At 44.3% G+C, this 12,254-nt stretch overlaps 1 protein-coding gene across 6 annotated transcripts in view; it reads right to left on the reverse strand.

Moving 5' to 3' along the window:
* The window catches only part of Mylk (myosin light chain kinase), a 177,885-nt gene that overhangs the window by 49,343 nt on the left and 116,288 nt on the right, over positions 1-12,254 (reverse strand). For all 6 annotated transcript variants that reach the window (XM_035444589.1, XM_035444593.1, XM_035444592.1 and 3 more), the window contains 2 exons: positions 2,442-2,492; positions 1,630-1,757 (listed from right to left, as the gene is read on the reverse strand). In XM_035444589.1, the coding sequence (XP_035300480.1) occupies positions 1,630-1,757; positions 2,442-2,492 (179 nt within the window). The remainder of the gene's footprint in view (positions 1-1,629; positions 1,758-2,441; positions 2,493-12,254) is intronic.

Below are 12,254 nucleotides of genomic sequence, written 5' to 3' on the forward strand. Positions count from 1 at the left end.
GGCAATGCTATTGCTTATACAATTTTGTGTATTGAGTAACATCATTGAATTGTATACAGTGAATTTTTTTTTTTTTTGGTTTTTTCGAGACAGGGTTTCTCTGTGTAGCTTTGGAGCCCATCCTGGCACTCGCTCTGGAGACCAGGCTGGCCTCGAACTCACAGAGATCCTCCTGCCTCTGCCTCCCGAGTGCTAGGATTAAAGGCGTGCGCCACCAACGCCCGGCGTATACAGTGATTTTTAACTAATTAAAGTTAAAAATTTAGCCAGACACAGTAGCATAGGCTTGTAATCTCAACTGCTCAGGAGTCAGATGGATCACAAGTTCAAGACCAGCCTGGACAACTTAGTTAAGACTACCTCAAAAAGTAAAAAGAAGACTGGAGATATAGTTAAGTGTTAGAGTGCTTGCCCAGCATATGTACAGCCTAAGTCTAAAATTCAAACCTTAGTACTGAAAAAATTTGTAGTTCCTCATGGTGGTTTAAATAGAAGTGGTCCCTACAGGCTCATGTATTTGAATGTTTGGTTCCTGGTGAGTGGAATGTTTAGAATGTATGGCTTTGTTGGAGGAGGTGTGTCACTGTGCGTGGACTTTGAGGTTTCAAAGGCCCATGCCAGGCCAGCCTCACTTCTGCTGGCATTCTGTGGATCACCAAGTAAGCGCTCGGCCACTGCTCCAGTGCCATGCTTGCCTGTCTACAGCCATGCTCCCCAACTGTGATGCTCATAGGCCAACCCTCTGAAACTGTAAGCCAGTTCCCACTTAAGTGCTCCCTTTCACCAGTTGCCTTGGTCACGGTGCTTCTTTACAGCAACAGAACGGTAACTAAGACATTCCTCAATTGTGCTAGCCACATTTCACATGCTCAACATACAGGGCCGGTGGCAATCATACTGGACAGATACCAACAGGTTTCAAAACTGCAGAAAGTTTTGTTCCGAATTTGATTAATTGGCTCTGAAAAGGGATGTGATTCTATCTTATCCACCCGTCTAGGAGGGGCGGGGCCACATTCTTCTCCTCCTCCCTTGAAACCAGCTCTGCTTTTCTCCTAGATACTAGTGGCTCATCTCTTGGCTCTGACAATTTTCATGGGTATGGAAACAGTGAGGAGGTTTACAAAGATTCCTCATACTTTCTGTAGTGTTCCTAATGCAGGACAAGCCCATTAATCTGGGGTGTCTGATAATCGCACACACGAGTACCATTACTAGCATGAACAGAGAAGAGCTGGGTCCTCCAAATTTCTCTACATACTGGTTATTTGGGAATTCAAATGCTTTCATAGGGAGCATTATTATAAATTGTAGCTATACTTCTAGGTCATTCAGCCAAAATTCTAATATATATATATATATATATATATATAATATATTAAAATATATAATTATATTATATATATATATAATTATTATATAGAGGATCCTGTAAGGTTAGCTGGGCTGTCCTTGATCTTGCCTCAACCTTCCAAGGGCTGGGATTCCAGGGATGTACCACCATGCCCCATGCTCTCTTCCATTTCCAAAGTGAAAAAAGGCAATGCACTCTCTCCACACAGCATTTCTCATCTTTTTTGGCTCAGGGACTATAAGCTGTCCTTAGGCCACCCTGCTTCCATGACTGACCTGCTTTCGGAACTTCATCCATGTGCAGGTGATAGGCTGGGTGCCAGTCACTTTTCCAAACAGCTCCACAGGCTCTCCTGCGCGTACCTTCTGGTCCTCAGGGAACTGGATGATTTGAGGGGGCATAACTAGGAGGGGATAAGTAGAACGTGAGGTGGGAGCCTTAAACATGCTGATCTCACTAGCATCACTGGCCATGTTGCTCTGTTGATGCCTCTCTTCCCTTCTAGAATATTCACGATAAGAATGGAGGTACTGACCCCTGTTCCAAAAGGTCTGAGTATGAACCTTGCTAGACTTGTTTACTCTTTAGAATCCCCAGAAGTGAGCCACACAAGTTACACAACATAGTTCTTTATTGATTGGTTGTGATGGAATTTGCGCCTCCCCATGAATCTCTGTCCCAGCTCATTTCTTAATTTAGTTGTACCTTGCATCTAACCTTTCAATCACTCTGGCTGGGAGGCTCAGTGTGGTTCATGCCTTCAAATACCTTCCCAGGGACAACAAACAAGGACACACAGGATCTAAAATCAGCACGATGTGGGCTACCCCCACACAGGGTAGCCTGGAGGCCTGAGGCTGAGGCACAACTTAGCAGAAGGGACAGGAAAGCCACCAGCAGCCTGTGACATGGCACACACAGATGGAGGCAGAGGAAGGAAGCAGGAGAGGATGTGGGGGAGGTACCAGCTGAGCATAGGTTCCCTAAAGGAGGAAGAGCAACATGTAGAGCTTGAACAAGGGAAGGGGCTGCTGACCACGACCCACATGGCAAATGACTCCCTTGCCCTCAGGACTGTGACTATTACCTGCTTTTGTAGGTGTCTTGGGTGCAGGTTTCTTTTTTACAGTTGCATCACCTGAAACAAAGATGTTAATAAGTGATGATGTTAAGAAGTCAGTTCTGTTTTCCCAGAAAGCTCCTAGGTCATGGGAGGATGTTGTTGTCCTGCCTGCTGGCCCCTCATTTACAGAAAGCCCTCATTCTACTATGTCTTCCTATGGATCTCCTTGCCCTGATACAGACAGTCCTATGATCTAATGAATATCAGTTCTTAAGGGCCTCTGTAGGGGCCTCTAGGTCCAGTGAGATAGAAGCTCTCAAAACTCTAATGGCCCTCACAGTCCTATTTAATGATGATAACTAATAACAAACTAACTACATGCTCACCCTAACTTTCAGGAAATGCAGAAAGGAAATTATGTCAGATAAACCAACTAAAATTAGCTTTGGTATGGATCCAAGGGTCTCTGGCTTCCTTTGAGTCACAGACTGTGACTGGTAGCTGCCCCTTAAAAAACACAACACAACACAACAAAACAACAAAAATCTCCAAACCAAATGTTTTTTGAATGGACCAATGAATGAATGGAAGCTGCGAGTTGTGACTCATGCCTGTGATCTCTGCCCTTGGGAGGCTGGGTTAAAAGCATTGTCATGAGTTCAAAGCAGCCTGGGCAGCACAGTGAGTTCCCAGTGAGCCTAGGATGCTAGACACTACTGTGAGCCCCAACCCTCAAAAATAAGTGAACGGATATATCTTACTATCTTCCCTTCCTACTTTACTTTCTCTAACTCAACAAGAAAAAAATAACTCATATAGAAATGTCTCAGCACAAATATACTTCTCTGACTAAATAAAAATATGATACACACACAGAAACACCTGCATTATTTCTCATGGCTTGATTTCATATTTCCTTCAGGTCATTTTAAAAAATTAAGATACAATTACGCTATTCCCCCTTCTTTTTCTTCCCCACAACCCTTCCCTGTATCTCACAAATTCATGATCCCTTTTCTCTTTAATTGCTGATAACCTGATTTTTCTCCTTACCTAAGAGAAGCCAGATTCAAAGGCTCCTTATAATAACTGTATAATCCTACTTATTTGACACTCTAGAAAGGTAAAACTAAGAACAGAGAACAGGTCAATGGCTGCCAGAGGTGTTAGGGTAAGGGTTGACAAACAGCACAGGGAGACCTGATTTTATTAGGGTGGTCATTAAATGACTGCTCAAACCATTCACACAACTTTGCATTATAGAATATGTGCAGGGAGCCGGGCGTTGGTGGCGCACGCCTTTAATCCCAGCACTCGGGAGGCAGATCTCTGTGAGTTCGAGGCCAGCCTGGTCTCCAGAGCGAGTGCCAGGACAGCCTCCAAAGCTACACAGAGAAACCCTGTCTTGAAAAAACAACAACAAAAAAGTAATGATGATGTTAAGGTGCTCGAGTAACCTGACAGTGGCCTCTTACCTTCATACAACATACATGTGTACACATATGCATACATGCATAAACACACACACCTGTACTACCCCCCAAAAAAAGAATATGTGCAGGGAAATTACATTTAATACAAGGGTGGGAGCATGTTACCAGGGATATCTCCCATAAGTGAGCTACACAACTACATGAATCCTAGCCCTTGGGCTAGGGAGCTCAGTGATTGAATGCTTGCCTGACAAGCACAAGGCCCTGGTTTCCATTCCAGCACCACAGAATAGCACACACACACACACACACACACACACACACACACACACACACAGTCTTGATTTATCATCCTCCTCTGTACTTATCACATGACAAACTATATCTTCACTTGTTTTATTGTCTGCCTTTCCTTTCCCACTGAAGCACAAGGATTTTGAGGTGAAGTGTTTTTATTGTTCACTGTTATATATCCAATATAGCTGACACACAGTAGGCACTTAATAACTGCTTGCTAAATGAAACAGCTGAGAGTGCTTGAATAGTGTTAATAAGTTAGATGATAGCATTCTATAAATGTTTTTCTATTTTAATTATTATTAATGTGCTTTATAGAACACATTTGATTTTAGGAAAAAACCCAACACTAAGGTATCTAAATATTTAAAATTTTATGAATATAACTTTCTTTCAAGCTGTTCATAAGTATAATTATGTAAGTATATATGTGCATTGTGTGTATAGAGCAGAGAAATGCAGAGAAAGAGGGAATGGCTGTGGGATACAGCTCAGTACGGAGAGCACTTGCCGAGTGTAGTCAAAGCCCTTGCTTCAAACAGAAGCCACCCCCTACAACCGCAGAAGGAAGAATACAGAAAAGGCAAACAGTAAAATGTTAAGATACGAGGAATCTGAAGGGTACAAAAGAACTGTTTGTATTAAATGTTGCATTTTTTTCTATAAGACTGAAATTATTTCAAACTAACAGTTAAATAGAAAGCTAAAACAAACCAGTAAGGAGACTGGAGAGATGGCTTAGTCATTAAGAGTACTTGAGACTCTTAAAGAGTCCCTACACCCACATGGTGGTTCACAACCACCTGTAACTCCAGTTCTAGGAGATCTGAAGCCTTCTTCTGGCTTCCAAGTTACAAAGCACACGTGTGATACATATATACACATGTAGACAAACACATAAAAATAAGTAAGTTTCAATTTTTTTTTCTAAAAACAAGCTAACACTCAGTTGTGCCTAAGAAGATGAACCTAGAGAATGTGGAGGAGCCCAGGTTAGCAATAGATTATGTAGTCTCAAGCAGGGTGGTGTTTGGTGGAGGTTATCATGGGAAGTTGAATGAAGCTAGTGTGTCAATTTAAGTTAAGGAAAATTAAGTATTTAGTTCCTGCACTGAACTAGTTTAAGTACTTAATAACCCACACATGACTAGTGGCTATCACACAGTGCAGGCTCAGAACATGTCATTGATATAGGGAGTTCTTCGGGACGGCATTAGCCTATGCCTGAGTGACCAGGGAACCTTCTCACACACAGCTGCCACACTGGGTCTGAGCACCCTCAGGTCTTCCAAACTTTTAGGGGACAAGGATATCCACTCAGGATATTGCCACCTCTTGAAAGGCACTTGGAAGGACCACATAGAAAAGATGAATGAGAGACAGAGGAAGCATTAAAAGAATTTAGGGGACTAAACAAAATGGAGAAACAAAGGTACTTTGAGATTTCTAGCTGAACACGTGGGGAAAATGGTGTCAGAGGAAAATGGAATGAGAGGGCAATTGATGGACAGTTTGGCTTGGTCAAGTGGACTTCATGGATGAAAGCATCCATCTGCATGTAAGCTTCTAAAAGCCAGAGGCAGAGTCCTGGAGACACACTAGCGAAGATGGGAAGGTACGGGTTTCAGATTTAAACTGTGATTAGAAGGAGAGCTAGGAAGCTGGGTAAAAGATTGAGGGGAAAGAATTCAATGAAAGACGAGAAGGGCCAGGGCTTATCCCAGGTGATTCACTTATAGTGACAGCTGGGTGACAGAGGGGGCTGTGGAAGGACCCGGAGAACAGAAAGAATGCCACTGTAACAGTGGCGGATGGAAGTGGGAAGAAGGAGCTCCAGATGTAACCAGAGCAAAGTACAGATGATGCTGGAGGCCAATGGTTCACATGTCATTCCTGAGGACATATCCAAGGAAAACGGAGAGGGTAGGTGCCCAAGGAAATTCTAGTCAGTAACAATTCTGGTGCTGAATGGACAAAGAAAACAGTGAAGAAATGTGTCTCCTGTGGTGGGCGACGGTTGTTACAGCTCTTCCATCCACGTGCTGGAACTGTAACCCCCAGTACTTCAAAATGCCTCCAACACAGGACCTTTGAAGAAGTGATTACATTAAAATAGGCGGTTATGGTGGTCCCTAGTCCAATCTGACTGGTGACCTCACAAAAAGGGAGGAGGAAGAAAGGAGAAAAGGGGGAGAGAAAGGAAGAGAAAGTGGGAAGGGAGGGGCCAGGGAAGGAAGGAGAGGGAGAGAGAGAAAGAAAAATAGGGGGGAGGTGGGGGAGGGAAGGAAGAAGGGAGGAAGGGACCCAACTGAGCAGACCTGCATATCCAGAAGGAGCCATATGAGAAAGGAGAAGACAGCCATTGCAAGCCAAAGGAGAGAGACCTAGATCTTGGGTTTCTGGCCTGTGTTCTACCATCTTGTTATGGCAGCCCTAGGAGATCACTGTAGTGAACTGTCAGTGAGCTCCCCGCTTAGAGGGTGGGAGTGAATGGGAAGGAGGAAGACAGTCCTTGGGGTGTGACCTGGGGTACACAAGGGGGTGGGCAGTATGAAACCAGAGGCTACAAAGTCCCCCACCCCCATGCTCATTGTCTCTGCAAAATCCATGTGGCTAGAAGCTAGTCCCAAATAAGAGACCTTTCGATGTTAGGGTTAAATAGGATTGATGGCCACGTTTTAAATTTGTTCTATAAATTTGTGGTTACTGCTGTTTGAATTTGTTAGCATTTGAAGCTGCTTTGGTTTTATCAGTAAAAACAACTTTAAATGTCAACAATGTTCTGTATGCTATACATATTTTATACGACCATCTGTAGGAATCCATTAATTGTGCTCTGCACACGCAGGAAAAGCTGAATCACAGGATTCTAAAACCTGGTTTCTTGGCAGAAATGTCTCACAGGTGTTCTACTCTGAGCAAATGCAAGCAGGGCACCTCCCTGTGTTTCTATCTGGTAAAGAGGGAGCTGGAGTCTCATGTATGGCTGGTGACTTCCCAAGTTCATGAAGCTGTATGTGGCTCAGCTGGAAACAGGGTCACTGACCATCATGTATCTGACTGCTTTTTTTTTTTTACTTTACCAATCTACTCCCCCTTCCAAGGTAAGGCTTTGAAACCTTTCTCAGTTCCTGTGCAGAGGGCTAAGGCTCTAGAGCTGGACTTGGGTTCAAAAACTGCCCTGTCACAAGCTAAGCTGAGGGGCTTAAAGGGTGTTATATAACCTCCCTGTACTATAGTTTCCTATTTGGAAAGTAGTCCAGGGAGGCTAACAAGTTGGCTCAGTGGGGAGGGTGCTTGCTGCCAAGCCTGATAACCTGAATTTGATCCTCAGGACTGACTCGGTAGGAAAATACCAACAATCCCAAGTTGTCCTTTGATTTCCACAATAGAGTCATAGCATGTGTACTCATATGCATGCATATACAATAAACAAATAAATATGTATGTAGCAAAAATCTACAAAAAAGTTTGAGAAGTATAAATAATTTCTTTTGAAACAGAAAAATACAGCACACTGTGAATACTCTGCACTGGTCCCTTCCCTCACTCAGCCCCTTTTCCCAGACAGGCAGATCCCAAAGGACTCCTCTGCCCTCTGGGACAAATTAGCTCCTCCGGTTATTTGGAAAGTGATAGTTAATCTCTATTAGAATCACCTAGGAGACACCTCTGAGTAGGTCTGTGAGTCTGTTTCCAGAGAGGTTCAACTAAAGAGCGAAGACTCAACCTGAATATGGATGATACTGTGCAATGGGCAGGGGCACTGCCTGAGTCAAAAGGAAGGCAGCTGGGCAGCAGAGTTCATCTCTCTGCTGTCTGACCTCAGATGCAATGTGACCAGCTGCCTCATGCTCCTACCACCACATCTAGAGCTGCTCTTACCACTCCACTCCATCACGGTGGACTTAACCTTCAAACTGCGAGTCACGTAAACTCTTCCTTCCATAAGTTGCTTTTGCCAGGTATTTGTGATAATAGCAAAGAGAAAAGGAACTAATCCTGTTGGCCCACTCAGCTGGCATCCTCGTGGGAGTTCCATGTCATTGCACCGTATTGTCCTCCTCAGCTCAGGTCCCTAGTAAATGCTCTTGTTGGTCCTGATGCCCAAATTCTCAGTAGAGACAAACTGGTCACTAATGAGTTTCCACTTCTCTAGACTCACCCTTCTTATTAGCCCCTGGATCCTTTGTCTCTCATTCTATCTCCAACCAGGTCCATCAAGGTCCTTGAGACCAGCTCTGGTTTTCATCTCCAGCCTTCTTTTACACTATTCCTTCTTGGGGAATATCCTTCCTTATGTCCTCTATTCTTAATGTCCTTGGTTTTCAAATTTCAGTGTGCATTGTGGCCACCTAGAGAATGTCCAGGTTTCCAGCTGCTATTGGTCAGCTGTGTACTGGTCTTTAAGTGAGGCTCCTCTGCACTACATACACACTCGGCATCTTTCAGTTTCTGTGCACTAGCATCATGCTGTGGGCTCTCTGTACATGCTGACAGCCTCGGGTGACTTCTACACATTCAGCAAGCAGCTCTCGGCTCAGGCATGCTACTTCCAAGAAGCTCTCATGCCCCATCCTAGCAGGTCTGTCCCAGTCCCCAGCCAGTTCAGAACCTACTCACAAAATATACACACCAAGTTCCCAGGGGACAGTTAAAGAGTCCCCTCTGCTGTACCTCTGGAGCCCTAGTAGCAAACTGGGCATGGGCTTGCTAAGATACTATGGGAGGACAGAGACCATTAGATCTCTGGGAATCTGGGAATTTCTATTGAATTGATGTTGAAATATAGCCAGGGTTCGCAAATCTTGCTGCAACTTTCCGCAACATTAAGTCTGTGCTCTGTCATCTCCTTGATCAAAAATGCCAGGAGCTGAGCCTTTCGCTCTAGGTGTGAGATTGAGGCTAGAAATGAAACAGCCCAATAAAATCATGAATAAAAGAATTGGGAAACTTCCTAGGAAAGCTGAGGCATTGCTAGAAGAAGTCTGCTCCTCATGACTGATTTTGCTTCTTTCTGCCCAAGCCTAAACTAGTACTGGCCTCAAGTGAAATTTCTTTTTGTATTGGATGGGAGAAGGTCAGTCCTTTATGGAAGTTTCTAGATGGATCAATCTGAAGGCAGATGAGTACCCCTTTCTTATTCTTGCAGAGTGAAAAGGGTCAGTTAGGGAGCTAGTATTAACAACAACAGCCTTGGGTACAAGCAGGTCCCTGGATCTCTGGATCTCTGGGGACATTTCCCTTTTTAGGTAGTTAACTATAAATAGGCATCAAACCCTTTACAATTCCCAAAATCAGAATTCACTTTCTGCTCAAGGCTCTTGGGAATGAAACAGGCTGGGTAAGGCAAGAAGTAGAGCCACCCCTGAGGCAGCAAGGAGGTATGGGGCTAGAGGGCCAAGTCCTGATAACCCCCACTGAGAAAGGCTCAAGGCACCCAGTGACTGTCCTCACCCACTGACTCCTTCTAGTATATAATTGCAGACATGTGGAGACATATTGGTTGCTTTCCCAGAATTAACATCTCTGGGCAAATTGCCCACTCACCTCCCCTCATAGCACAGACAGCCGCATTAGAAGATTCCAGAGGAAAACAACTCCTCCTGTTGCTGCAAGCCCTTATTCCCAAACCCCACAGAATGTCATGACACTTGTGAAAGAGGAGTCTAGCATGGCCAGCCCAGCAGGGTCAGCATGGCTTATTAGGCTCTCATCAGCTGCTTCTGGGAAGGACTGATACTGCTAGTTGATTGGCTCATGGGAGATACCAAGAAAGCTGAAGGAGAACCCGGAAGTGGCAGCCTAGTGAGGGTCATCACAGTGTCCCATGCCTGTGGGGTACTGCCATGATCAAACACCATTGCTTTAATGGAGTGTAAGCAGAGTTGGTGCCTGCTTTGGGGGCATTTGTGAAAGCATCCTAACTATTCTCCATGGCCCCAAACTTTACAGTGATAGGCAAATCTTGATGCCAAATCCCAACTTAATCTAGATTTCCTTTCAGCCCTGTGGATTCTATCAGGATTTAACATTTCCCATGACCTGCAGAGAATGTTTTTAAAAAAAGATTTGACCTAGAGAAGACCAAGAGAACTAGACAACATGTTTGATACCCATAGATATTTTCAAGTCGACATGACTTTTCGTTTTACAGAGACACATAAGATAGACCAAAACAAAGAAAAGCACTGTCATCAGAAATGTTCCACTGTGGTCACCAGGAGGCCCATACGCACCACGCTCCAGAGGTGAGTGTCCAGGCCAGGCACAGACTCCAAAGTGAAACTGCACCTGAGTTGCCCTTAAGTCACAGAATAATGAATGCAGGAACCCTTAAAGCAGGAGGAATCATGCCTTGATTAGGAAAATTAAATACTGTGGCCTCAACTCAGATATCTATTATGCTAAGCTGTAAAAGCAATGGATGGCCATTTTCTTTTTCTTATTTAGACCCCAAGTCTGTCACCATGCTGGCACTGCTTCACCTGTACGTCACTCTCTTTTTAACTTACATTTTTCTAAAACCATTTTCTAAGCCCTATGGCCCCATCCTTCAAGCAATATGCTTGCCTTCTTCTGCATAAAACTCCCAAGAATTCCACTGGCTAATGAGATCCCCTCCAGTAGGAGCACCCCAAAGTTGGGCTTTAGGCTCCAGGCCACCTTCCCTGCAGGATGCTTCCATCACTGTGTGACCCCAGATTTGATTCTGTAGCTTCAGATAACCAGCTTCACCTGAACTGTGTCCCTCACAACTCCCAATCAGTGTCCTGATGTCCTAGCTAGACAAAATCGAGACAAGCCATGGAAGGTGTTCATTGGATGCTGAGGAAACCATGTTCTAAAGGAACATACCCATAGCTTTCTTGCTATGCCTCACGTCTGAGCAATTCCCTGGAAGTGATCATAACAAGCCAACCTCGGGACCCATGGAGGTTCACTGAGGTGTGCCTGTGTCTCAGTTGCAAACTCAGCAAAGGCAGAGACCAAAGTGCTTCTCCTTGGGCCGGCACACTTTACCCATTTTATTTCCAAAACAAGAAGAGGAGTTACTTCTGTGCTGAGGGAGTAGATAAAGTAACCAACCCAGGGATGTTGATATTAGATTTTCATCAAGAAGAGAAAATAATCATAAGAGACATTATTGGGCCAAGTGACAAAATGCAGGAGGGTAGACTATGGATGGATTAGATAGCAAAATTGGTTAAGTGTCAACTTCTCTGATTCCACCAGTTACATTGTGGTTATATTCTTAGGAGAGTAAGTAAATGAGACAAGAACAAGTAACACATAATAAATAATGACAATGAGTAAGAAATTAAAGGTATGATGATTCTGATTTAAAATGTTATCTAGCTAAATGAAAATTATAAGTTCATACACAGAGAATGATAAAACTGTGGGATAAAAATGAAAACAACTGTGACTCTTCAGTAAAAGGAATACAGAATTCTTTGCACTGTTCTTATACTTTTTCTGTAACTTTGAAATGTTATCAAAATGGCTATTTTAAAAATCCCACCAAGGGGCATGCAGCAAACACACCAACAGGTCTCTAGATCCAGGGACCTGGATGCCAGTGCCTTTCCTTTGTCTACTTCTGGGCTCTGCCACCTCTGCCACCCCACCTCCTCCTGAATCCACTGTGGGCCTGGGAAAGAACTGTTAGCCTTTGTGTTTGTGTGGTCAATGTGGAGCAAGCCCGAGTCTACAGCAAGTTAGAAGGGAGTGTGGCAGGAACACAGACCACCACAGTTCCATTCCTTACCAGCTTGGAGATGCTAGGCAGGACAGTTTCATCTCCAAGGCTCAGTTTTGCTTCCCTATGAAATGGGAGCAAGCAGAACTTGTAAGGTCACGTGGCTTAGCTCCAGTCCTATTGAAGGAGTTCCTGACATGGTGCCTGTCTGCACTCAGAACACAGGTTCTGTTTGACTCAGCTGTCCTCCCCACTTTGCCTCCAGCATCTGCAGGTTCTCCCCCAGGCTCCCTCCTGCCTCTCCTCCCCCGCCAATGTTCTCATTCTTCTTCAAACCACATAAACTGCATTCCTCTCCCTCCTTCAAAACCTGGTTTTGACTTTTCCTCACCTCAAACCCTCCCA

Source organism: Cricetulus griseus, chromosome 4 (genome assembly GCF_003668045.3).
Source record: "Cricetulus griseus strain 17A/GY chromosome 4, alternate assembly CriGri-PICRH-1.0, whole genome shotgun sequence".
Lineage (NCBI taxonomy): Eukaryota > Metazoa > Chordata > Mammalia > Rodentia > Cricetidae > Cricetulus > Cricetulus griseus.